Genomic DNA, 27,022 nt, shown 5'->3' on the forward strand with positions numbered 1-27,022 from the left:
GAAAATAAAAATCGCTTTCATAGTTGTTGACTTTTATCCATCCTCTTAAACGGCGCAGCAGGTAATTTGTTCATGGGCAAGTTGGGATAGACAAGCTTTGGCTCATCAGTAATGCCCCTATCTCATTAATATAAATAATAGAAAAAATTAGCTGCTGGAGGAACTCAGTGGGTCAGGCAGCATCCTACGGAGGGAAATAGACTGTAAATGTTTCAGGTCAAGACCCTTCATATGGACTGGGACTATCAGACCAAATTAAGGACCACAACCCAAAACATCAACTGTTTCTTCCACCCCCGCCCCTACACCCACACCCAACCAATGTTGCTCAAGCCAGTGAGATCATCCAGCAGTTTGTTTCTCTTGCTCCGGTGTGTATCTAAAAACAAAACCTTTATCTGGGCTATCGCAGGCAGAAAAGATACTAATCTCAGTACAAGCACAAGGAGAGGAATTTATTTCAGCAATGCTCCAGTGACCCCACATTCTAAGCAATATTACTTCATAATGTATAATTAAGAAGACAAATGATGAAGAGTTGACTAACCTAAATCGATGGTTTCCAAACTTCTGGTGTTGTCTTTAATGTTCAGATTCTTTCGAGGTACATTTCTAATCAGTAGGTTGAGAACCTGATCTCTCCCATGCCCTGTGACACGGGGGTGAACCAGCATTTCCAGGAGGTGTGTGATTATCACCTTCACAACTTTTGATGTATCTGCAGAAAATAAAACAAATTTAAAACCAAGAGGAGGAAGAACTCTTCTTATGTCAATTATGGCAAACCTGTGCAAAGATATAAGCGAACAGGAATCCACTGAAGTCAAGCCAATAAGCTGTATCATATAAAATCAACAGGAACCATCCTCATACATGTTTAACACCTGCAGCCATCTTCTCAGGGCCATAAAAAAACTCTCCAGGTCACCTGTACAATCAAAACTTCAAATATTTTATAGTAACAGATCCAGAGTTTCATTACAATGAAATAACAGGAGATGTTGTGATTATCAATAATGGATTTTGTGTAGCACATTGGACCCGGAGGTTGTCAGTTTAAATCCCACTACAGCTCCAAATCTGGACTGTTCTGTCAGAAATTAATGGCCTCAGAGCTACCTTCTCAAGGGCAATTGTTGATGGACAATAAGTACTGGCCTTGCCAGCAACGTCCATGTTCCATAAATTAAGAATCGTGAACAATGTTCAGAAAGCAGATGGATATGTAATGGAATGGGAAGGATTGGCAGAGTTTTGGTGGAAGTGAGGAGAGTGATTAATTGGTAGGTCATTCAAAGACCTCTAACTATATGATGGAGCCAAATATTGTTGCTTTGCTGCCTGATGATTTTATCTAACAATGGCTGTGTCACATATTAATTCAGCCAAAAAACAGTCTGATTTTTTTATTAAGTGGGCAAAATCAGCAAAATGAACAGAGCAATACAGATTGTGGGAAGAGAAGTATGATCTGGAAATATATTATTTATAGGAAGGAGGTATAACAAAGATACAAGTAGTAAGAAATGACAGTCAAACATAAACACTGTGGAAAACACTGGATAAATGTGGAATAGACAAAGTATTTGTGAGACTATTGAATGGATCTCTTGTATGATAAAGATCAACTCTTGAATGGAAAATCCTACAAAAAGTAATGGATATGGCCCAGTCCATCATGGTTAAAGCCCACCCCACCATTGGGCGCATCAACACGAAGCGTTGTTGACGGAAAGCTATCGGGAACACCCAGCCCCCCTGCCCAATCTAGGACATGCTCTCTTCTCATTGCTGCCATTAGGAAGAAAGTACAGGAGCCTCAGGACCCACACCACCAATTTCACAGTTATTACCCCTCAACCATTAGGCTCTTGAACCAAAAGGGATAACTTTAATCAGCTTCACTTACCCCATCACTTAGAGGTTCCCACAACATATGGATTCACTTTCAGGGACCCTTTTTCTCATGTTCTCAATATTTATTGCTTATTTATGCATTATTATTATTTCTTTCCTTTTGTATTTGCACAGTGGTTGAATGCCCAAGTTGGAGGGATCTATCATTGTTGTGGTGATGGTTATTATTCTATTAAGGATTTGTTGAGTATGCCTGCAAGGAAATGGATCTCAGAGTTGTATATGCTGCCATACATGTACTTGGATAATAAATTTACTTTGAACTTTGAACCCTGTTTCACAGTCCACTTCCACATGGCCCTTGTACCTTTCTGTCTGCCTGCACGTCATTTTCCCTGTAACGGTAATATTATATCCTCCATTCTGTTATTCATTTACCATTGTAGTACCCTGATGCACTTACATATATTTAGAAATTATCTGTCTGGAGAGCATGCAGAACAAAAATTTTCGCAACACAGTATCTCAGTACCTGTGACAATAATAAACTACTTATCAACTACAGGAGAAACAGCAATGAGAAAGGTTGCAAAATACACAAAGTTCACGGATCAGGGTGTATGCATCTGACGGGGGAGAATTACCCAAATGAGAGGGTCAAACAAAGTAAATGGTTAGAAGCACATAAGGAGACTGGAAGTTATTTATTTATATAGAGACACAGCACTGAATAAGACCTTCCCTTCCTGCCCTTCGAGCCACAGCACCGCGATTCACGGGACAATTTACAATGACCAATTAACCTACTAAGCAGTTGGTCTTTGGACTGAGGGAGGAAACTGGAAGACCCAGAGAAAACCCATGCGCTCTTCAGGAAGGACGCACAGATTCCTTGCAGGTGACATTGGAATTGAATTTAGCCCTTAGCTCTGAAAACGTCGCACTAACTACTATGCCAGGAATGACCTTCCAGTCATTTCTGAGGGAATGGAGGGCAATATTCAGCAGGTTAAGCTGCAACAATGCAAAAAGAAGCACAAGTTATTGCTTTGGGTAAACAAATGCTGAAAGGTCAATGAGTTGTTCTCTGTTTCTCCTCCCAAGGTCACTGCCTGATCTGCTGTCAGCATTCTCTCCTTTTAATTTCAGGTTTGCAGCATCTGCTGCATTTTATGCTTGTGGCCATGATTCGGACATTAACATTCCTGTCTGCAAGATCTGTAGGAAGAACAAATTGGCAGTGAAGAAACTGCCAGGGCTTATCTGCAAATCAGCCGCTGCCATTGTCACCAAATGGGATCCGAAACCTTGAAGACAAATGCCTTGGCGCTCAACAAATGTAACCAAATAGTAAATAATCTTTTGCCACATATTAGCATAATGCAAGTAACAACTAAATCATTATCTATTGTTATTATTGCATTTAAAATGATTGCTTAATACATTTTAAGGTAAGTTTTCTCTTTTAGTTAGATCTATAGGTAAATAGTTCTCCAAAAGTGACATTACTGGTAGACAGGATGGTAAAGAAAGCTTTTGGTATGCTGGTTTTCATCAGTCAGGATGCAGAGTCAAGAAGTTAGGATGTTATGTTGCAGGTTTACAAGATGTTGGTGAGGCTGCATTTGGAGCATTGTGTTCAGTGTTGGTCATGCTAGTATTAGAAAAATTCTGAGCAACACATACAAAATGCTGAAGGAACTCAGCAGGTCAGGCAGCATCCATGGGAATGAATGTTTCGGGCCAAAACCCTTCATCAGGACTGAAAAGAAGGAAGAAGATACCAGAATAAGAAGATGGAGGGAGGGGGAGGGGGATGAAGTAAGAAGCGGGGAAGTGATAAGTGGAAAAGGCAAAGGGCCGGACAGAAAGGAATCTGATAGGAGAGGAGAGTGGACCATGAGGGAAAGGGAAGGAGGAGGGGCACTGGGACAGGGGAGAAAAGGCAAGAGGACAGAGTGGAGAAACGAAGACTCTATGATTCTATGACTCTAATAAATTGACAATTCTGTTTGAATTATTTTTAATGTAAACCCAAGAACCACATACATACCAAGCACCAGAGCTTCATCTTTCCCACGATGTTCCTTACTATCTGTGCCTTCAAAGTTATCCATGATGGTCTGGAAGAGACTGGATGTTGCCAAAGTAATCTCTTCATCATATAAGCCCAAGAAACCGCAGATCCTATCCATTTCCACATAATGCAAAACAGCCAATGCCTACAAACATAAAATTGTCATCAGAATTAGTATCCAACCCTCCTAATAAAGAAGACACGCACGTACTGACAGAAGGTGAAATAGGAAGTGGTAATTCAACTCCTCAATCTTTTGCCACTCAACACAGTCATTGCTGATTTAAACATACTTACCTTGACTCTGTGTTCTTAACACATTGATTAGGGCGAAAGTAAAATAGGCTAAGTTGCTTTTAGATTTGTATCAGAATTAGCCAGTTCTACACTATGGTTATCCACCTATAACATGACAGCATTTTCAATCTCTCCATAGATGCTGACTGATCTGCTGGGCATTTCCTACATTCTACATTTGATTTCAGGTCTCAGCAATGCACCTACCTGCATTTCAGCTTTTACAAGTACCTTTATTTGTTTTCTCTTTATCTAACTGCCCTCATTAATAAATCATCCAGAAGGGTGCATTAGCAGTGTATCACCCTGGCAATTTTGACCCCACACTTCGAGAAACATATCCTTAATCTTACCACCTCTACCCCACCCTCTCTGCCAATGTTTTCTCTCTTTCCCAATGAACAATTTTTGATTTGTACTTCAGGGAGCGTGAAACGCAGAAACAAATATCACTGTGGTGATTGTACGCTCTAGTATCAATTGTTTGGTGACAATAAAGTAAAGTAAAACATTCCTCAACCTGAAATATTAACACTGTTTCTACATCCATAGATGTTGCTTGATCTACTGATTGTTTCCAGCATCCTTTTGACTTTTGAAATTTACTTTAAATTATTAATTGAGTGGGAATCTACAGCATTCTGGAGAGAGAATTCCATGCTTCTAGATTTTACAGGAATAGTTGATTTCTCTCCTGAGTAGCCTACCTGCTTTTGTCCTACATTGTCTTAGAACTATTTTGCCTCTGTGGTGAACTATGTGCCTGTCGGGACACGCCCCTGCTGACTGCTCCTGTGGCTCCTCCCACAGGCCCCTGTATAAAGGAGATCTGCGGCCTGACGCTCGGCCTCAGGCTCCAAGACCTTGTATGATAGACACTCACTCCTGGTTCCTTCTTCCAGTCAATAAAAGCCGATATCTCGCCTTACGTCTCAGTGTGAGTTATTGATGGTGCATCAGCCTCTGAGTGGTCTCAGTCAACCCACCACTTAATCTTTCATATTCCAGTGGTAACAGGCCTAATTTCTGTAATTTCTCTCTGTCAACCAGACGGGTGACATTTGGGGAAACTATGCTGCACTTTGTTCAAGGCCCATTCATCTTTCCTATGTTGTGAAGCACAACAGTATGCACAGTTCTCCAGGTGATATCTAACCAGGGCTTTGCGTAGTAAAGCCCCGATTAGATATCATCTGGATAATTTATTATGTTCTAGCCCTTTAATTATATATATAAAAAACATAACTCCGTAGATTTCTTGTTTGTGATTTTATTAAATGAAATTGAGTGGGAGATTTTTACCTAATATTAACACCAGCATGCCACTATTGTAAAAACACACTAGGGCTTTAGTTTGTGCTTTTTAATGATAGTAATCAAAAAAGCATGCCCAGAAATTCTTTTTTAAAAGGTCTGGGATGTTTTAGGCTATTGAAACGTTGTTGGCAACACATCTGAAAAATATTAACCATGTGTTTTGCTTTTAAAATATTACTTACCAAGATGGAGAATTTGACCACTGATCAATCGTATATGATGACGGATGCAAAACAGAACATGCTGGACAATAGTATATGTGTATAACTTGGGAGTTGGCAGTGGCCCAGAATATCAAAAATGCAAGCAGTAATGCATAGCCATAAGGATACAGGTATTTGTTATTATCATTGCCGATTTATTCTGAAAACTGAGAGTTAGTTCAAGATTTTTTTCTGACAGACGTTCTGTTAAATAATGATAAGTCACAGAGTTGTGCAGGAAAGAAACAGGCCCTTCAGCCCACCATCTCCATGCTGACATCTTTGCCCATCGAGACTAATCCCACTTTTCTGTATCAGGACCAACTCCTTGCCTATTTAAATGCCAGGTCTAAAACCCTCTTAAATATAATAATCTAAAATAAAACCCTGTAAAGAACCTTATATGAGAAGGATGTGGAGGCTTTGGAGAGAGTGCCAGAGTTTACCAGGATGGGTTTAAACATCGTGTGCAAAAAGCAAGTTTTCTGGAGCAGCAGAGGCTGAGAAAGACTTGGTAGAACTTTATAAAATTATGAAAATCATAAATAGGATAGATAGCTGTTATCTTTTTTCCCCAAGGTTAAAAAGTCTTAATACTAGAGGGCATGTGTTTAATGTGGAGTTTGGGGTGCCTGAAATATGCTGCCAGGGTGGTGGTGAAAGCAAGTTTGATAAAAGCATTTAAGAGGCTCATTGATGAGCACAGGGGCATACAAAAAATCAAAAGATAGGGACATTGTGTAGGCAAAATAAATTAGTTTATTTAGGTGTTTAATTACTAATTGATTCAGTGGAGTATAATGAACCAAAGGTCCTGTCCTTGTGCTGTTCTTTCTTATGCCAGATGACCTATGAACCAAAAAAAAAGAAAAAATTGAGCCCTCCGTATTCTATCAATTCTGTATGAGTTCATACTCACTCTTGACTTGTGGCGGCTGCACAAGCCCGAAAGTGTTCTGATTGCAGCCAGCATCATTTCTGGCTTCTTGGTTTCAATTAGCTGGATCAACAGACTAAGGCCGTTGTTTCCGAAGATCTTCTCAGCTCCTGCATCTTCCCTCGCAAGTACAATCAAGTTATTTGCAGCCTGGTAGAAGAAACCACATTTAGAGGAGGATTTAGGAGAGCATACAATAGATAGAGATGCAAAGTAAATGATTCATCAAGCACAAAAGGCTACCATGAACTGTTGAAAGCCTTTCTTCCATCTGTGATCTGGAAGGTGAAGAGCCCCCGCCACTTTGCACAAGAACACAGAAATTAGGAGCAGGGGTAGGCCAGGAGACCCTTCTCAACATCCCCGCCAGTTAATATGATCTTGGCAGATCTATGCTGGATCTAGTAAAAATCTCCTATTTTTAATCTCCAATTCCTTAGATAAAGGCCAAGATGACACTTGTCTTCTTAGCGACCTGTCTGCTGGCTTCTTGTGATTCGTGCTTTAGGACGTCTCATCAGAGCCAATGAGATTTCATCTGTGTACTGGAATATAGAACACACAGCTGCCATTGAGTTGCCGGCAAGCTTGCACAAACAGCAATGCATTCAAGTCTTAGCATCTGTGGTTGGGTGTAAATATTACGCTGCGAAATAGACATACTTCCCCCTCCTTCTGCAAAATGGGGGCTACTGGCTGCTCTGTGCAGGCACTACTTCCTCAGGAGGTCAAAAATTGTCACCATGTCCTCACGACTGTCACCAATTTTTATAGATGCTTCACTGAAAGCGCCCTACCCAGATGTGTCATGGCTTGGTGTGGTAACTGCTCGGCCCCAGACCACGTGAAACCGCGTTGTCATGGATGCCGATCAGCACATCACAAAAAACAGCCTCCCCTCTGTTGACTCTGTCTGTGCTTTTCACTACCTCAGTAAAGCAACCAACACAATCAAAGACCCCACCCATGCTGAACGTTCTCTCTCCTACCAAATCCCCACCTTCATTGGGCAGAAGATACAAAAATCTTAAAGCATGTATCACCAGCTCAGGGAGAGTTTTGATCCTACTGTTATTGAACAATCCCTTTGTACGATAAGATGGCCTTGACCTCACAGTCTATCCCATTAAGGCCTTGTACTATATAATCTATCTGCTCTACACTGCTATTGCTTTACTCTTGTACTTCCCCAGTGCACTGGTGTGAAGAAATATTCTGTATAGATCGCATGCAGAATAAAGTTCTTCATTGCACGTTGGCACATGTGGCAATACTAAACTAATTTAGATTTGGATTTTAGATTCAGAGATACAACACAGAATAGGGCCTTCCATCCATTTGAGCAGCATTGCCCACTACCCCGATTTAACCTTAACTTAGTCACAATTTACAATGAATAATTAACCTACCCGGTAAGTATTTGGACTGTGGGTGGAAACAGGAGGACCCAAAGAAAACCCAAGCTTTCCTCAGGGACAATGTACAGAGACTCCCTACAGAGGATACTGGGATTGAACTCTGAACTCCGACACCCCAACCTGTTATAGCATCGTGTGAACTGTGGCACTGATTTACCAGCTTAGCAATTTTTTTTACTATGAACTTTCTTGTACTCATTATTTAGACTATTAAGAGGCCTCTTAATAACCCAATGAATGAAAATCAAAAACTACAGATGGTGAAAGTCAGAACTGAATACAGTAAATGCTGAAAACAGTAAGTCAGGCAGCCTGTACAGAAAGATGTTTAATGTCTCATCTAAAAGACGACAGTATTCCCCACATTGCAGGACAGTGGGAAAAGGTTAACATGAATGACAATACCTTCTTAGAGTGAAAGTAAAATACTTGTATTTTTATATTTCATCTCATGGCCTGAGAAACTCACAATGTTTATAGGCCAGGAAGTCTTTCTGAAGTGTGGGAACGTAAGACCATAAGATGGATGAGTAGAATTCGGCTATTCGATCCACTGATCATGGTAAATTTATTTGCCCTCTCAGCCCCATTCTACTGCCTTCGCCCCATAACCTTTGACACCATTACTAATCACAAACCTATTAACTCCTGCTTTGAATATACCCAATGACTTGGCTTCCACAACCATCTTTGGCAGTGAATTCCAGAGATTCACTGCCCTCTGGCGAAAGAAATTCCTCTTCATTTGTGTTCTGAAGGAACGTCCTGAGGCTGTGCCTTGAATTTAAATAGAGCAAGCCTCCACTAGAAAGCAATGTGAGAGTGACCAAATAATCTAGTTTTTTATGTTCACAAAGAACCATTGAACATTACAGCACAGAAACAGGCTTTTTGTCCCTTCTTGCCTGTGCCAAGCCATTTTTCTGCCTAGTCCCACTGACCTGCACCTGGGCCATATCCCTCCAAACCTCTCTCATCCATATACCTGTCCAAGTTTTTCTTAAATGTCAAAAGTGAGCCCACATTTACCACTTCATCTGGCAGCTCATTCCACACTCCCACCACTCTCTGCGTGAAGAAGCCCCTCCTAATGTTCCCTTTAAAAATTTCCCCCTTCACCCTTAACCCATGACCTCTGGTTTTTTTCTCCCCTAGCCTCAGTGGAAAAAGCCTGCTTGCATTCACTCTATCTATACCCATCATAATTTTATACACCTCTATCAAATCACCCGTCATTCTCCTACGCTCCAGGGAATAAAGTCTTAACCTATTCAACCTTTCTCTGTAACTCAGTTTCTCAAGTCCCGGCAACATCCTTATAAACCTTCTCTGCACTCTTTCAACCTTATTAATATCCTTCCTGGAATTAGGTGACCAAAACTGCATACAATACTCCAAATTCAGTCTCACCAATGTTTTTTTATAACCTCACCATTTCATTCCAGCTCTTATACTCAATACTTTGATTTATAAAGGCCAATGTACCAAAAGCTCTCTTTATGACCCTATCTACTTGTGACACCACTTTTAGGGAATTATGTATCTGTTCTCCCAGATCCCTCTGTTCTACCACACTCCTCGGTGTCCTACCATTTACCTTGTATGTTCTACCTTGGTTTGACTTTCTGAAGTGCAATACCTCACACTTGTCCGCATTAATCTCCATCTGCCATTTTTCAGCCCATTCCTCCAACTGGTCCAAATCCCTCTGCAAGCTTTGAAAACCTTCCTCACTGTCCACTACACCTCCAATCTTTGTATCATCAGCAAATTTGCTGATCCAATTTGCCACATTATCATCCAGATCATTGATATAGATGACAAATAACAATGAACCCAGTGCTGATCCCTGTGGCACACCACTAGTCACGTGAGAGGGATTGGGTTTATTGTCTCCTTCCCCAGCAGATCAGCTTTTATATGACATCTGCAGTGGGCCTTGACCCAATATTCTTACTAAGAGGGGAATATATTTCCAAATTAGTCACAGGCTGATAACTCTGAATTTATTGGAAGTCAATGTGAAGCGACAGTCATAATCCATAGCAATTCAATACTACCAGACAAAGACAAATTTCTCCCCTTGTTTCCCATCTTCAGGTAAAGAAAATCAGTCCAAGATTTAGACAAACCTTTTCCTTCCTTTCTTTATCAATATTCTCATCCAGTAAAACTTCAAACATCCGTTCCACTCTCGAATCTGTGGAGAACTGAATTTTTAGCTGTTGAAAGGGAAAAATACACATTGTCACTTGAAAGAATGTGAATAAAGTAATTAATTTGCTGACTTAGTCAGGCTTCTTTTTACTTTCCCTGTGAGAATGAAAATTCTCCCACAATCTGAGACCATGGACACAGATACTTTTTGATATAGGTTCTCCCCAGGTGAGAACGAGGCATAACAGGAGTTCACAATCTCAGACTGAATCATTGTTGTATACATCAGTCTTACTCCCAACATTCAGTAGACTGATTCAGAGCTTGAGGAATGAAAGATTAATTTATTATTTGAAAAAAGTGCCTCTGTGCTGGTATTTACATTCCCTCTGAGATTTATTCATCCCACCTCATTACCAATCTCTTCTTCTCCATTTCGTACTCTCTGAAACACATCTGTTCTACAGACTGTCACTCAATATCCTCCACATTTCCAGTGCCCTCTGGGTGAGGAAATGTCTCCTGAATTTCCTTTTGGGTTTATTAGTAAGTGTGTATTATCTATGGTCCCATTTTGGGTACCTTTCTCAAAAGAAATTGTTTCATCCGTGTTTGTCCAAAGAACTTGTTTTTTAATGTTAAAAACTTCTCTCAAGACATCTCAATTTCCTCTTTTCTGGAGAAACAATCGCAGCCTTGTCAATCTTTTTGATGGTTATAACTTCTCAGTTCTGGTCTTATTCTTTCCCGGTCTGTCTCTAGGGGTTTGAAATCAAATATAGAGACCAAGCCAGTGCACAGAAGTCCACGTGTAGTGCAGTCAATATTTGATGCATAATTTCATAGCAGCCCTGCTCTTTAATCCTCTCTCTCTGGGAATGAACCCCGTGGTTAGTATTCTCTCAGTGTGAAAAATTATGGATGCTGTAACAATGTTGAAATAGTTACTTTGGTCATAAGCCAATTAGAGCTAATTCTAAGACATAGGACTAATTATATGCTTTCTTTATCTCTTTGCAAATTAAATAATGGTTGCCAACCATGAAACAAACAGAGCAACTTTCCAGCTACATTAAACTGTGACACTGTAAAATATTACATAAAATAAGACTCACATTTCTACTGACTCACATTTTGAGTCAATAACCCAAAGCACTTGACAAACAATTAAGTGTTTTTGAAATGTAGTCACATTGTAACAGAACATAGATCAGTACAGCACAGTAACTGGCCATTCAGCCCTCAATGTTGTGCTGAACCAGCCAAAAAGCAAATCAAAAACACCCACACACTAATAGCTCCGACTTACACAGCTGAAAATGTGGCAGTCAGTCACGTACAGCAAGCGATGTATTATAATAGAATAATGAGGAATGTTTGAAATCTTCACTATTATATTAACCCTCTGGTTTTCATTTTACTTGGAAAAGCAGAACCCATTTTGGTCTGGAGCTCAGGAAGCATGGCAACACTCGTGGCTGCTCCCAGCACTTCCTCGCAATTTGATTTTGTGCAAATGGCACATTTCACTGTAGGTTTTGATGTGCATGTGACAAATACAGTTAATCTTTATCTTTAAATCTTTATATACAAGTATGGTGAGGTACAGCTGCAATGAAAAACTTGCAGCAGCATCACAGGCATATAGGTCCAGACAACACACAGAATGTAAATTATACAAGAGAGTGACGAGAAAAAAGACTATGCCTAAAGAATGCAAAAAAAACCGCATTCAGAGGGAAGCCCATGACAGAGCAGGAGGTGGTTCTGTTGTTGAGGTAGGATTAGGGTTGTGAATTAAGTTGCTTGTTTTTCAGTGGACTTGGATGTGTCCTGGTCCAATATCACAGATTATTTTCACTGAGTTGCAGATGAACTCATTTTCTGATGGACACATTAAAAGCTATTCAACAACAAGTTAGATCGTATTTCATCTGGCACATCACCCATGCTTGTGTCCTGCACTTTTTGCACAGTGCACTTACTTTATGCAGTCCTTTGGGTCTGACTTAGTGTGATCCACCTCTTGCCATCTCACAAGGCCAATTGTGCCTCAGATGGTGGCCACAGGTCACCTTGTCACTCTGCTGCCATTAAAGGCCTTCAACTGCTTTTAAGTATTGATCCAGAGTTTAGAATGTTTAATTTATAAAAAATAAACTTCTAAGAATATGAAGTACATTTTCTAATACTCCACTTAAGTGGGAAAAGTTACTTCAAAACGGCAGTAGTATCTTTTGAGTCAAGGATGACAACCTTGTGCAAAAGAATGTGTTGCAATACAACCGTCAGAAATGCCTGCCATGGAGCTAAGTAGCTAGTTGTGAAGTGGAGAGTCCAACAGCAGAGCTGCAGATCAGATGCACCAACATCTGAGGTTCAGTTTGTTCCTTACATCCACCCTTGCTACTCGCAGGCAGGAAGGTCAAGAATAAGCTGACCCCTACACAGTTCCCAGCTGATGATTCCCTAAGGAGCAGCTCCCAAGGATGAGCACAATTAACACTGCTCTCACTCTCACTCTCACCTTCTCTTGAATATCATGATTCAGACGCCGCAAAGCTTCTTGAAATGTTTTGTTCTTCGGTTCCATTGTTGCACATCTCTGGATGTCTTTAAAAGCTTGGTCCAGTTTCCCCAACTTCTCCAATGCTTGACTACGCCTGAAGAGAGCTTTGATGTCTGATGCGTCCACATCAATAGCTGGTAATAGAAGTAAACTATTGTTTATTCAGGTAAATACCTCAATTTATCACTGAAACCACAATTCCTATTTACAACACAGAAAGCTAAGTAGCCCAAAGTGCTCGTTAGAGCAATCAACAGTAAAATTCAATGATCAGCCAAAAGGGCCGATGAGCAATGATGATCAAAGGCTTAGTATTAGCAATATTTAAGGACAGAGAGGCAAAGAGATTTAAGGAGGACATTCCAGAGTTTAGGGCCTTACCAGCTGAAGGCACAACTGCCAAAAACAATTTAAGTATATTTGAATGTAAGGAAAGGATCTGAATTGAAAAAACAGCAGATGACAATGTAGATGGGGATACAGTAGTACAGTATTTGAGAACTAGGCTGGAAGTTTTAAGAAATTAGATGACAAGAGATCATGAGACTTTACCTTTGGAAGCATCTGATGCAGCAGGCACATAGTTTTCCTTGAAAGAAGCAAAAAAAAAGTCTGGTTATGACCAGTGTTATTTAAATATGTGATGCAAATTGCAACGCATTTCACTCTATTAGACAAGAAGCATGAGCTTAATAAATATTACAGAGTTTTCTGAAAAAATGCCAATCCCATAAATACAAGAATTTGTACAGATGCTGGAAATGTTGAGCAACACACACAAAATGATAGAGGAGCTCAGTAAGTCAGAAGTATCTATGGAGGGAAATGGCCATGTGACATTTTTGACTGAAACCTTTTGTCTGCACTGAAGGACAAAAGGAAAGATAGCCGGTATGAAGAGGTTAGATAAAGGGTAGAAGAAGAGCTGTCGAGCAAATGGATCCAGGTGTGGAGGGCTGATAGATAGATGGAAGAGGGAAGAATAGAAATAGTGAGAGAGGCTGGGAGGTGATCTGCATAAGCAACAAAGCACTGCGGGTGGCCCCCTCTATCTGCCTATTCCACCTCCCTTATTTGGTTCCCTGCTCCACCGAAGTGAAGCAAGAATGCAATTCATCACTACCACCTTGAATGATGGGTGTTAGATGGAGAACCTGTCAGATGCCTCCAATATGATCTCCTATCTTCACAAGAATGAGGGTAATTATTTTAATTTCAATAAGTTTGATGTGGCATCTTTCTGTGTAAATTATTAGTGACCAAGTTTCCTACAGCACAACTGTGCTTCAACAGCATCAGGTGCTTTAAAAGGTTGGAGATGAAAGACAAATAATTTGCAATTCAGGCAGCATTGGTGTCTGTGTGGCTAAGTACAGCTCCAACACCATATACAAGTTTGCTGATGACACCAGTATTGTGCAAGGGTGGTGACGAATCAGCATACAGGAGGGAGGTCGAAAATTTGTCTGAGTGGTATAATAACAACAAATTCATTCAATGTCAATAAGACCAAGGATCTGATTGTTGATTTCAGGAGAAGGAAAGCAGAGGTCCATGAACCAGTAATCATTGGAGGATCAGCAGTGGAGAGAGGGTCAGTAACTTTAAATTCCTGGCTGTCACTAAATCTGAGGACCTGTTCTGGAACCAGTATGTAAATGCAATTGCAAAGAAAGCACAACAGCGCCTCTACTTCCTTGGAAGTCTGTGGAGATCTGGCATGTCATCGGAAACCTTGCCAAACTTCTATATACGTGTGGTGAAAAGTGTGACTGGCTGCATTACAGCCTGGTATGGGAGCACCAATGACTTTGAGTGGAAAATCCTAAAAATGGTAGGCCCAGTACATCAAGGGTAAAGCCCTCCCAACCATTGAGCATATATGAAATGTTGCCATAGAAAAGCAGCATCCATCATCAAAGATCCTCACCACCCAGGCCATGCTCTTTTCTCGCTATTGCCATCAGGTAGAAGGTAAAGGTGCCTCAGGACTCACACCACCAGGTTCAGGAACAGTTACTACCCCTCACCCATCAGGCTCCTGAACAAAAGGGATAACTACACTCATTCTATTTCTGTCATTCCCATAACCAATGGTCTCACTTTAAAGACTCTTTATCTTGTTATTTCATGCTCTCATTATTTATTTCTGTTTATTTATATTTGCATTTGCACAGTCTGTTGTTCACTGATCTGTTTACAGTTACAGTACTGTTCCATAGTTTTGTTAATTATGCCCGCAGGAAAAAGAAACTCAGGGTTGTATGTAGTGACATGTATGTACTCTGATCATAAATTTTACTTTGAACTTTGAACATTTTTATGAGCTATCTGGGCCTCAGTGAATGATGAGATAAGCATTTCCAATCCTTAAATGGGTTTGTGGATTGAGAAGGATACATACAAACACAGAAAAAATGGATAAGTTAGTGTCAAATAAAATATAGAAATCCAAAGAGAGCACAAACTTTAATTTAAATAACAGACTGAAAAGTAAGAAAGATTTTTTTTTGTATTTTAAATGTGTTCAGAATTTTTAAAGAGGGGTTTACTAATGTAAGAACAAGATTGAACAATTACCATTGTTTCTTTTCTCTGCCGAGGACATCATTTAATCCTTAGACTTAATTTCTACACTGAGTTCAAAGTTCAAAGTTTGAACTTTGACCTTGAAAACATTTTATCCCCAGACTTAATTTCAACATTGTTGAGCTGAATGAACAATTAATGACCAACTCTAGAATGTTGAGAATTACATCAGGGAGGATGAGGTTAAGAGGTCACTTAGGTGAAGCATGGTGGAGGATTACAAATACCTGGGGATACCAATGGACAATAAACTGGACTGGTCAAAGAACACTGAGGCTGTCTACAAGAAGGGTCAGAGCCGTCTCCATTTCCTGAGGAGACTAAGGTCCTTTAACATCTGCCGGACGATGCTGAGGATGTTCTACGAATCTGTGGTGGCCAGTGCTATCATGTTTGCTGTTGTGTGCTGGGGCAGCAGGCTGAGGGTAGCAGACACCAATAGAATTAACAAACTCATTTGTAAGGCCACTGAAGTTGTGGGGTGGAACTGGACTCTCTGACGGTGGTGTCTGAAAAGAGGATGCTGTCCAAGTTGCATGCCATCTTGGACAATGACTCCCATCCACTCCATAATGTACTGGTTAGGCACAGGAGTACATTCAGCCAGAGACTCATTCCACCAAGATGTAACACTGAGCATCATAGGAAGTCATTCCTGCCTGTGGCCATCAAACTTTACAACTCCTCCCTCAGGGTGTCAGACACACTGAGCCAATAGGCTGGTCCTGTACTAGATTCCACTGGGCATAACTTACTTATTATTATTTAATTATTTATGGTTTTTTAGTGCTATATTTCTACACTATTCTTGGTTGGTGCAACTGTAATGAAACCCAATTTCCCTCGGGATCAATAAAGTATGTCTGTCTGTCTATTGATGGAGCTGCGCAAGTCAACTGGTAAGTTCAGAGATTGTTAATTCTTTGATGCACCTCTTCAGTTTTACTCTGGTGTTCACTTTGGGGTAGTGAAAGCAAGATCAGTGCAAGAGTGGGAACCATTGAAAACAGCAAGTCTCCTCACATGTGAGTTTCACCTGGCCAATAAAAAGAAGTGAGGTTTTAACAGAGCAGTGATTGTCTGAATGAACAGAGTTAGAGTGGAGAACTGTGAATTTGGCTCAAGAGGCTTCAGCGAGAAGGGTTGGAGGTCAAAGTCCCAGAGACCATTTTGGTTTGCCAATGCATGAGTGGGCAGTGTAGTGGTCTGAGGTCTGAGGCTTTGACTCAAGAGGCTTCAGCAAGGAAGCACAGATGAGTAGCAGTAAGAACAGGTAAGGTCTTTTTTACAGTAGTTAACTAAAAAGGTAGCGAATTAAATAAATTAGGAATGCAGGATCAGGTGCTATGTTGTAGCTGCATGAAGGGGGATCTGGTGCACCCCATTGATTTTATTTGTAACGACATCTACAGCAAGAGTTGGTTGCTTGAAACACTGTGACGCATCAGGAAGAGGATGAATTACTTGGACACTGTCTTTCAGAAGACAGTCATACCCATTAAATCATACACTTCAAATTCTGGGTCGGTGACAAGAGGTTGTGACTGTGAGCGAGGCAGGTACGGGGATCCAAGTGGTGTGCTAGAAGAGTCTCAGCCCTTGAGCTAATTCAACTGGTCTGAAATTGCTGTGCCCTGTGAGGATGAGACAGGGAGCTGTAGGAAGGATGAGCAATTGAACTGTGGCATCCTAGTTCATAAAGCTATTTGGTGGCAGGGGGAGCGGAGACAGGAGAGAAGAGAAATAGATTGCGAAATTGGGGAATAGATGGGGGAATAGTATAGTCAGAGGAATAGAAACAATTTTCTGTTGTTGTGAACCACATGGGTCCCAACAACATAGTAAGAACAAAGAAAGAGATTTTGCTGAAGAACTTGAGTAGCTAGGAACTAAAGTAAAATGCAGGACCATAAAGGTAAAAAAACTCTGGATTCTTACCTGAGTCACAGCAAATTGATACAGGGTTAAAAAGATCAGGGAGCTAAATGCATGGCTCAGAGATTGGTATGGGAGAAATGGTTTTGAATTTGTCAGACATTAGCACCAATATTGGGAAGAAGGGAGCTGTTCTGATGGCCTGGGCTCAATCTGAATTATTTTGGGACTAGGGTCGAGGCAAATTGCGTAATTGTGAATTAGAGGTCTGGATAGGGCTTTAATGTAAATAGTAGGGGGCTGGATTCAGCAGTTTGAAAAAGCATGGTTAAAGTAAAAGGGAAGGTGTGGTGAACTACGTATACTTCTCTGGACACGTTCCCCCCCCCCCCCCCCGCTGACTGCTCCTGTGGCTCCTCCCACAGACCCCGGTATAAAGGCAATTGGAGGCACAGCCCCTTCCTCAGTCTCCAGGATATTGTGTGGTGGTCTCTTGCTGCTGACGGTGCTTTCTTCCAGCCAATAAAAGCCTACCCTAACTCACGTCTCCGAGAGTTATTGATGGTGCATCAGAAGGAGAGTGCAGAAGAGGTTACTGAAGTCTCCAGAATAAAGAATGAGACAAAAAGTTTAGAAAGGGATAAAAATTTAACTTCAGGTAACATGGAGACAAAATTGAGAAGGGTAATGAACACAGGACTGAAGATGTTATATTTGAATGCACACAGTATAGGAAATAATGCTCCTGCAGCACAGATAGAAATTGATGGGTATGATATTATGGGCAGTACTATCACAGAAAGAAGTTCACAGCTGGGAGCTTAAGATCCAAAGATACGCGTCATCTTAAAAGGGCAGACAAGTGAGCAGAGGGGTATGGGGTATCTTAGTTGATAAAGAATGAAATCAAATCCTTAGAAAGAAATGGCATGGGATCAGAAGATGTAGAATTCTTATGGATAGAGTTAAGAAATTGCAAAGTTAAAAAGTCCCTGATGGGAGTTACATACAGGTCTCCAAACAGCAGCCAGGATGTGGGGCACAAATTAGAATGGCAGATCAAAAAGGCATGCAAAAAGAGCAATGTTACGATGGTCACAGGGGATGCCAATACACATGTTGTTTGAGAAAAAGAGGTTGATGCTGGATTCTAACAGAAGGAATTTATGGAATGCCTGCCTACAAGATGGCTTTTTAAAGCAGCTTGTGAGAAAGCCCACAGGGGTAAAGGCAATTCTGGATTGATTGATTCTGAGATTCAGCACAGAGTAGGCCCTTCTTGTCCTTCAAGCCATGCTGCGCCAGCAACCCCCGACAACTCAATTAACCCTAACCTAATCATGGGTCAATTTACAATGACTAGTTAATCTACCCAGTGTGCCTTGGACAATAGGAGGAAACCAAAGGACCCAGAGAAACTCATGCATTTTATGGGAAGGATGCACAGACACTCCTTACAGGTGAACTTCAAACTCCAGAACACATTAGGTGTTGTGAAATGAACCAGATTTGATTAAAGTGCTTAAGATAAACCTTTGGAGGCAGTGATCATAATAGGATAGAAACTAGAGAAAGTCTGCAGATGCTGGAAATCCAAGCAACACACTCGAAATGCTGGAGGAACTCAGCAGGCCAGGCAGCATTCATGGAAAAGAGTATCATTAATGTTTTGGGCCGAGACCCTCCATCAGAACTGGGGTAAAAAAGATCAGGAGTCAGAGTTAGAAGGTGGGGGTAGAAGATATGATAGATAATATGATAAAATTCACTCTCCAGTTTGAGGTGGAGAAATTAAATCAAATGTATTAGTTTAGAGCGGAACTACAGAGGCATGAGAGGAGCTGGCCAAAGTTGCTAGCAGGGCTGACAGGAGAGCAGCAATGACTGGAGTTTCTGGGAATAATACAAAAGTTGCAGGATCAGTTCATTCAAAAGAAGAAGCATTTCAAAGGGAGATTGAGGCAACTGTGGATGACAAAGAAAGTCAAAGGTAGCATAAAAGCAAAAGATTGAGCTCAAAATACTGTGAAAATTTGTAGTAAGCTAGAGGATAGGGAACATAGAACATAGAAATCTACAGCACATTACAGGCCCTTCAGCCCGCAATGTTGTACCGACCATGTAATCTACTCTAGAAACTGCCTAGAGTTTCCCTAGTGCATAGCCCTCTATTTTTCTAAGCTCCAGGTACCTATCTAAGAGGCTCTTATAAGACCCTATTGTATCCGTTTCACTGCCACCAGCAATTTATTCCACACACCCAGGACTCTCTATGTGAAAAACTTAACTCTGACATCCCACTTGTACCTACTTCCAAGCACCTAAAAAAAATGCTCCCTAGTGTTAGCCATTTTGACCCCGGGAAAAAAGCCTCTGGCTATCCACACAATCAATGCCCCTCATGATTTTATACACCAAGGAGAAAAGGCCAAGTTCACTCAACCTATTCTCATAAGGCATGCTCCCCAATCCAGGCAACATCCTTGTAAACCTTTTCTGCACTCTCTCTATAGTATCCACATCCTTCCTGTAATGAAGTGACCAGAACTGAATACAGTATTCCAACTGGGGTCTGACCAAGGTCTTACATAGCTGTAACATTATCTCACAGCTCTTGAACTCAATCCTATGGTTGATGAATTCCAATACACCATTCGCCTTCTTAACAACACTGTCAACCTGCACAGCAGCTTTGAGTGCTCTATGGACATGGACCACAAGATCACTAAGATCCCCCACTCTGCCAAAAGTCATATCATTACTATTATATTCTGTCTTCAAACTTGACCTACCAAAATGAACCACTTCACACTTATCTGGGTTGAAGTCCATCTGCCACATTTCAGCCCAGTTCTACATCCTATTGATGTTCCACTGTAACCTTTGACAACCCTTTGGACTATCCACAACAACCCCAACCTTTGTGTCATCAGCAAAGTTATTAACCCATCCTTCCATTTCCTCATCCAGGTCATTTATAAAAATCACACAGAGGAGGGGTCCTGCAGAACACCACTGGTCACCAACCTCCATGTAGCTTTTAAAGCTTTTAATAACCAACAGAAGGCAGCTAAAAAAGCAATAATAAGAGAAAAGATGAAATATGAATGTAAGCTAGCCAATACTATTAAAGAGAATACCGAACATTGTTTCAGATATATCTAGAGAGTCACAGAGAGGCAAGGGTGGACTTTGAACTGCTGGAAAATGACACTGAGGTAGTAATAGGGAACAAAGAAATGATGGACAAACAGAAGATACCAGAGGCAAGAATGGACATCAGACTGCTGGTAAATGATGCTGGAGGGGATGTAATGGGGAAAAAGAAATAGCGGAGGAACTGAGTGAGTATCCTGTACCAGAATTCACTGTGGAAGACATCAGCAGTATGTCAGAAATTCAAGCCTGTCAGGGCATAGAACTGAGTTTTGTTGCTATACTAAGGTGAGGGTGCTTGTGGAAATTGAAAAGTCTAAGGTAGATAAAATGCCTGAAGAAGATGAACTATATGCCAGGGCTCTGAATGAGATAGGTGAAGAAATTGTGGAGGCATTGGAAGTGATCTTTCAAGAATCATAGATTCTGAAATGGTTTTTAGAAGATTGATTCCAGACTCCTGAAAATTGCAAATGTCGTTCCATTTTTTAAGAAGACAGGGGCACATGACAGGAAATTATAGGCCAGTTAGCTTGGCTTCAGTGGTTGCCAAAATGTCAGACTCCATTATTGATTATTGACTCCATTATAATTGGAGGCACATGATAAAATAGGCAGAAGTCAATATGGTTTCCTTAAAGTGGAAATCTTACCCCTGACAAATCTGTTAGAATTCTTTGAGAAAATAACAAGCAGGTTAGATAAATAAGTATCATTGGATATTGTTTACTGATATTGATTTTCAGAAGGCATTTGATAAGATGCTGCACAATAGACTGGTAAACAAGATAAAAGCCCTTGGTATTACAGGAATGGGCAGAAAACTGCTGGCACGCAGAAGACAAATGTGGATGCCTTTTATGGTTGGCAGCCAGTGACAAATAGTGTTCTGCAGGGGTCAGTGCTGGGTCTGTTACTTTTCATGTTATATGGATGACAGAATTAATGGCTTTGTGCCCAAGTTTGCAAATGATACAAAGACAGATGGATGAGTAGGCAGTGTTGAGAAAGCAGGGAATCTGCAGAATGACTTGGACAGATTAGAAGTATAGGCAAAGAACTGACAGATGAAATACAATATAGACAAGTGTATGGTGATGCACTTCAGTAGAAGGAATAAAGGCATAGACTATTTTCCAAAGGGGGAACAGATTCAAAAATCAGAGATGTAAGAGGTCTTGGGAATCCTTGTGCAGGATTCCCAAAAGATTAACTTGCAGGTTGATAAGGTAGTGAGGAAGGAAAATGCAGTGTTAGCATTCATTCCAAGAGGGCTAGAATACAAGAACAAGGATGTAATACTGAGGCTTTATAAGGCATTAGTTAGACCATATTTAGAATACTGTGAGAAGTTTTGGTACTCATATCTTAAAAATTATGTGCTGCCACTGGAAAGGCTCCAGAGAAGGTATATCAAAATGATCCCGGGAATTAAAGGGTTAACATATGAAGATCATTTGATGGCTCTGGGCCTGTTTCTTCTGGAGTTTAGAAGAATAAGGGGTATCTTATAGAAATCTACGGAATATTGAAAGACCAAGGTAGAGTGTATGTGGTGAGGATGTTTCCTATAGTGGTGGAGTAAAGGATCAGAGGGCACAGCCTCAGAATAAAAGGACATCCCTTTAGAACAGAGATGAGGAAGAATTTATTTAGCAAGAGGGAGGTGAATCTATGGAATCTGTGGCCAAGGCACTGGGTATATTCAAAGTGGAGATTAATGTGTCATTTTGGGGAAAGGATGGGAGAATGAGAGAGAAAATAAATTAGCCATGATCAATGGGCTGAATGGCCTTATTCTGTTCTATGTCTTATGGTGTTCTGGTCCAGTGATAATCATTTATACATTAATAATGATGGACATTTATAGTAGGGGTTTTAATTTCAACAAGATCTGGCCTGGTGTATGCATGAGGCAGACTAATTATCTCCTCAGACTCACTAAGAACAACATAAACTAAATTTATTCACAAGCTTTCATTCACCTCTTGGGAGGTGTTGCACCACTCATTTCTGAATGTCTTTCACCTTAGCCCTCAAAGCGTAGTAATATTCTCATAAGACAATAACCAACAGGTTATCAGGAATCTTTATTTTTAGTGCTTAGTGGGAGACAGATTCCATTAATTTCCACTTGGAATAAATTTGATTTAAATAATATTCCACTTAATCCATCCAGTTGATCGTCAAAATTAGAAATTTTAAACAAAAATACTCCCAGAATCTAGAGGGCGGAGCCCAAGCCTAATAGTAACAGACCAACCATCTCTTCCAAAGTGCAATCAGGTATCCTCTTACCTGATTTTACCTGCTGTACCTGCAGCTCTTTCCTTCAGAATCGGCCCTTTAACGGCTGTAAATGAATCTGTTTCCACCATCCTATCTGGCAAAGGGTTGCAAATCCCAAGGGTTCACTGCAAGTGTTTTCTGCAGCTGCTATATATCACAGATACTGTATACATAGATGCTCTAACCCAAATAAGAAGAAATTTTTGAATGGAAGAAGGACACTAACGTAGCTGACAAGTGAAGTCAGAGCCAAAGTAAAAGCAAACGAGAGGGCATACAAGGAAGCAAAAACTAGTGGGAAGATAGAAGGTTGGGGAACTTTTAAAAACTTGCAGAAGGAAACTAAGAAGGTCATTAGGAAGGAAAAGATGAATTATGAAAGGAAGCTGGTGACTAATATCAAAGAAGTTATGAAAAGTTTTTTTTAAGTATTTAAAGGGTAAAAAAGAGTTAAAGGCAGATTTAGGACCAATAGAAAATGACACTGGAGATATTGTGATGAGAGACACTGAGATGGCAGGGGAACTGAATGCATATTTTGCATTAGTCTTCACGGTGGAAGACATTTACAGTATTCTGGACAATCAGGACTGTCAGGGAAGTGAAGTATGCGCAGTGAAAATTACGACTGAGAAGGTGCTCAGGAAGCTTAATGGTCTGAGGGTGGATAAATCTCCTGGATCTGATGGAATGCACCGTCGGCTTCGAAAGGAAGTAACTGGAGAGATTGCGGAGGCGTTAACAATGATCTTTCAAGAATCGATAGGTTCTGGCATTGTACCAGATGAATGGAAAATTGTAAATGTTACTCTGCTATTTAAGAAGGGTGGTGGACAGAAGAAAGGAAACTATAGACCTGTTAGCCTGACATCAGTGGTAGGGAAGTTGTTGGAATCACTTTTTAGGGATGAGATTATGGAGTACAGTGAGGCACATGACAAGATAGGCCAAAGCCAGCATGGTTTCCTGAAAGGAAAATCATACCCGACTAACCTACTGCAATTTTTTTGAGTATATTACAAGCAGGATAGACAAAGGAGATGCAGTAGATGTGCTATCCTTGGATTTGCAAAAGGCCTTTGACAAGATGCTGAACATGAGGCTGCTTAGCAAGATAAGAGCCCATGGTATTACAAGGGAGTTACTAGCATGGGTGGAGCATTGGCTGATAGGCAGAAAACAGAAAGTGAGAATAAAGAGATCCTATTCTGGCTGGCTGCCGGTTACCAGTGGAGTTTCACAGGGGTCGGTGTTGGGACTGCTGCTTTTTATGATGTATGTCAATGACTTGGACTATGGGATTTATAGATTTGTGACTAAATTTGACAATGATACAAAGATAGGTGGAGGAACGGATAGTATTGAGGAAACAGAGAAACTGCAGAGAGACTTAGATAGTTTAGGGGAATGGGCAAGGAAGTGGCAAATGAAATATAATGTTGGAAAGTGTATGGTCATGCATTTTGGTGGAAGAAATAAACAGGCAGACTATTATTTAGATGGAGAGAGAATTCAAAATGCAGAGATGCAAAGGGACTTGGAAATCCTTGTGCAGGATACCCTAAAGTTTAACCTCCAGGTTGAGTCAGTTGTGAAGAAGGCGAATGCAATGTTGGCATTCATTTCTTGAGGTGTATAATATAGAAGAGCAGGGATGTGATGTTGAGGCTCTATAAGGCCCTTGTGAGACCTCACTTGGAGTATTGTGTGTAGTTTTGGGCTCATTTTAGAAAGGAGCCTCAACATCACATTAGAGAGGGTTCAGAGAAAATTCACGAGAATAACTCCAGGAATGAAAGGGTTACAATATGATGAACATCAGGCAGCTCTTGGGTTGTATTCCCTTGAGTTCAGGAGAATGAGGGGTGGAGTCAGTCCTTACCTTTTTCAAGTGACATGCTGCTCGGTTTCTATAAAGTGTAGCCAAAGCCTTCTTGTCTTTAATCAGTTGAATAGCTTTAGTATAGCAGTCAATGGCTTTGTCATAGTCTTTGTTCTGAAAAAATTCATTGCCATTCTCCTTTAGCTGAATTGGATCTTCCATCTGAAACCAGTGTACAATAAAGGCGAGTGAACCCACAGTGCAGGCTGACGTTCCTAGTGCCATATTGAGGGAGCTCTGTGCTATTGTAAGTGGTAACTTCCCAGATCTGAGCTCCATCTCTGCTTTCAGTTTGATGCAAATGACCCTATGGCCACCATTTTAAAGAAAGATAGAAGAGGTCTTTCTCATTTACCGGTCAATGCCATTTCAACTTGATACTGATATTAAAAATTATTTGCCTTATCATATAAATGTTCATGAAATCGCTTCTGTTTTTCTGAGGCATTGTCTCTGATGTAGTCTAAGAAGCACAGTGAGTAATTGGTGCAGGGCAAGTCTATGTAATCTCCTGCAATGATTTTGATTGTGCAATGATATTGACCCCCATGCAGTAGAGAGGACGTTCCCCCCCCATCCCACTGCCATAATTGTATTCAGCAGAGCAAACCACTGCTTAGCTTTAAAGAGATGTCCCTTAAAAAAGTGATGAGGAGTGTTATTTAGCTAGAGGATGGTGAATCTATGGAATTTGTTGCAGCAGAAGGCTGTGGAGGCTGTCATTGGATGTATACTAAAGGCAGAACCAATTTAGGTTCTTAATTGGTAAGGTGGAAGAATCAAATTTAAAATAGCTCCAATGATTAAATGGACCAAAAGGACTAATCCTGCTCATCTATCTTATAGTGTTTATCATCTCACCCATAGAAATCAACACCAAACCTCAATCTCTTTGGTTATTGCATCCTGCAACAAACGGGATGAGTCTTCCAAAAAAGGAATCATCATGCTCTTTTAATTCTAAAATTATACAGTAGATTGTTTTCATTTAAACAAAGCAAGGTTGCTAGATGTATGGGAATTCCATAGGTAGATGAGTAATCTAAATAAACGGACCTGAAAGCAAAGAACAGATGATTTGATATTGGGGTGAAATGGAGAAGAATGGAAAAAGGCACAAAAATACTAGAGAGATTGTAAAACACAGAACAGGTCCTTTGCCCCATGATGTCTGTGGCAAACATGATGCAATCCAAACTAATTCCACCTGCTGGCATATGGTCCATATCCCTCTGTTCCCTAGATGTTCATGCGCCTGTCCAAAAGCATTTTAAATATTGATATTGTATTTTCTACCACCTCTCCCGCCAGCATATTCCAGACACCTCCCATTCACTGTGTAAAAAATCTTGCCATGTAAATCTTTAAACTTTCCTCCTCTTACCTTAAAGATTATTCATTTCCACTCCAGGAAGAAGATTCTGACTATTTACCCTATATATGCCCTTTTATATATTTCAACCAATTCACCCTGCAGCCTCCACTCTTTGTACGATGGCCAGTTGAGTCTATGCTTCAGCAATACCTTCTGGGATGCAGTCCCTTTTCTCTTTGCTGAATGTAGGAAGTGCTTGCACACAGTCCTGCCATTGTTGTAACTAGAATTTAATATTAGTGTCATTTCTTCCGTAAACTTCAACAGCTGGTATTATGAGCTGATGATACCCTGTTTTCCTTCTTTAAGTTAATATCCTGTAACTCCCTTGGCATAGCACTGCTTCCATGAACACTTTGCTTGTCCACCACTGAAACCACATTGATTCTTCCCATAATAAAAAATTTCCATGTTGTGCGTCCCTATTTTACAAAGGTCAAAATCATCTATCATTTCTAACAGTGTACAAGGAGACTCAATAGATACAAGGTCACACAATATCTGTCCTGCAATTGCCTTCTCCCAATCACCCTCATCACAAGACACCCATCTCAGCCATTACTGATCTCATTCATCAGATTCTTTGTTACCTGATTGGCTGACTCAGTTGAACAACAGATGTCCCTTCTTCTGTATTGAAAATGAAAACAACATTGCAATCCATATTTTCAGTTGTGGTACTGTTCACGAGAGTTTCCAAAAGGATTGTTTGTGATCCCTGCTGACCTAACGCCAATTCTGCAGGGATACCCAACTGCAATATTACCTCACTAGAAATATTCTCCTTCCACCCCTCAAATTGAATAAAAACTGATGTTTTCAGATCACCCATCTAAACAAGTTTCCTAAACTTAAGGAAATTGGTGCCAACATGATTTTCTAACCTAAGTGAGATGATTGTTGGTTCAAGACCCACTCCACAGACTCAAGTATGAAGAACTAGGCCAAGGCTTTGCTGCTCAATTAGAAGAGGCCTGATTTGTTGGGAATGCAGTTTCTCAGAAGAGATATTAAACTGAGACAC

At 40.6% G+C, this 27,022-nt stretch overlaps 1 protein-coding gene across 1 annotated transcript in view; it reads right to left on the reverse strand.

Moving 5' to 3' along the window:
- unc45b (unc-45 myosin chaperone B) overlaps positions 1-27,022 on the reverse strand; it is a 104,151-nt gene that overhangs the window by 35,634 nt on the left and 41,495 nt on the right. The window contains exons 2-8 of the mRNA XM_059974724.1: positions 24,624-24,785; positions 13,385-13,421; positions 12,791-12,966; positions 10,239-10,328; positions 6,671-6,838; positions 3,911-4,079; positions 548-718 (exon numbers count right to left, since the gene is read on the reverse strand). Of these exons, the coding sequence (XP_059830707.1) occupies positions 548-718; positions 3,911-4,079; positions 6,671-6,838; positions 10,239-10,328; positions 12,791-12,966; positions 13,385-13,421; positions 24,624-24,785 (973 nt within the window). The remainder of the gene's footprint in view (positions 1-547; positions 719-3,910; positions 4,080-6,670; positions 6,839-10,238; positions 10,329-12,790; positions 12,967-13,384; positions 13,422-24,623; positions 24,786-27,022) is intronic.

Source organism: Hypanus sabinus, chromosome 7 (genome assembly GCF_030144855.1).
Source record: "Hypanus sabinus isolate sHypSab1 chromosome 7, sHypSab1.hap1, whole genome shotgun sequence".
NCBI lineage: Eukaryota > Metazoa > Chordata > Chondrichthyes > Myliobatiformes > Dasyatidae > Hypanus > Hypanus sabinus.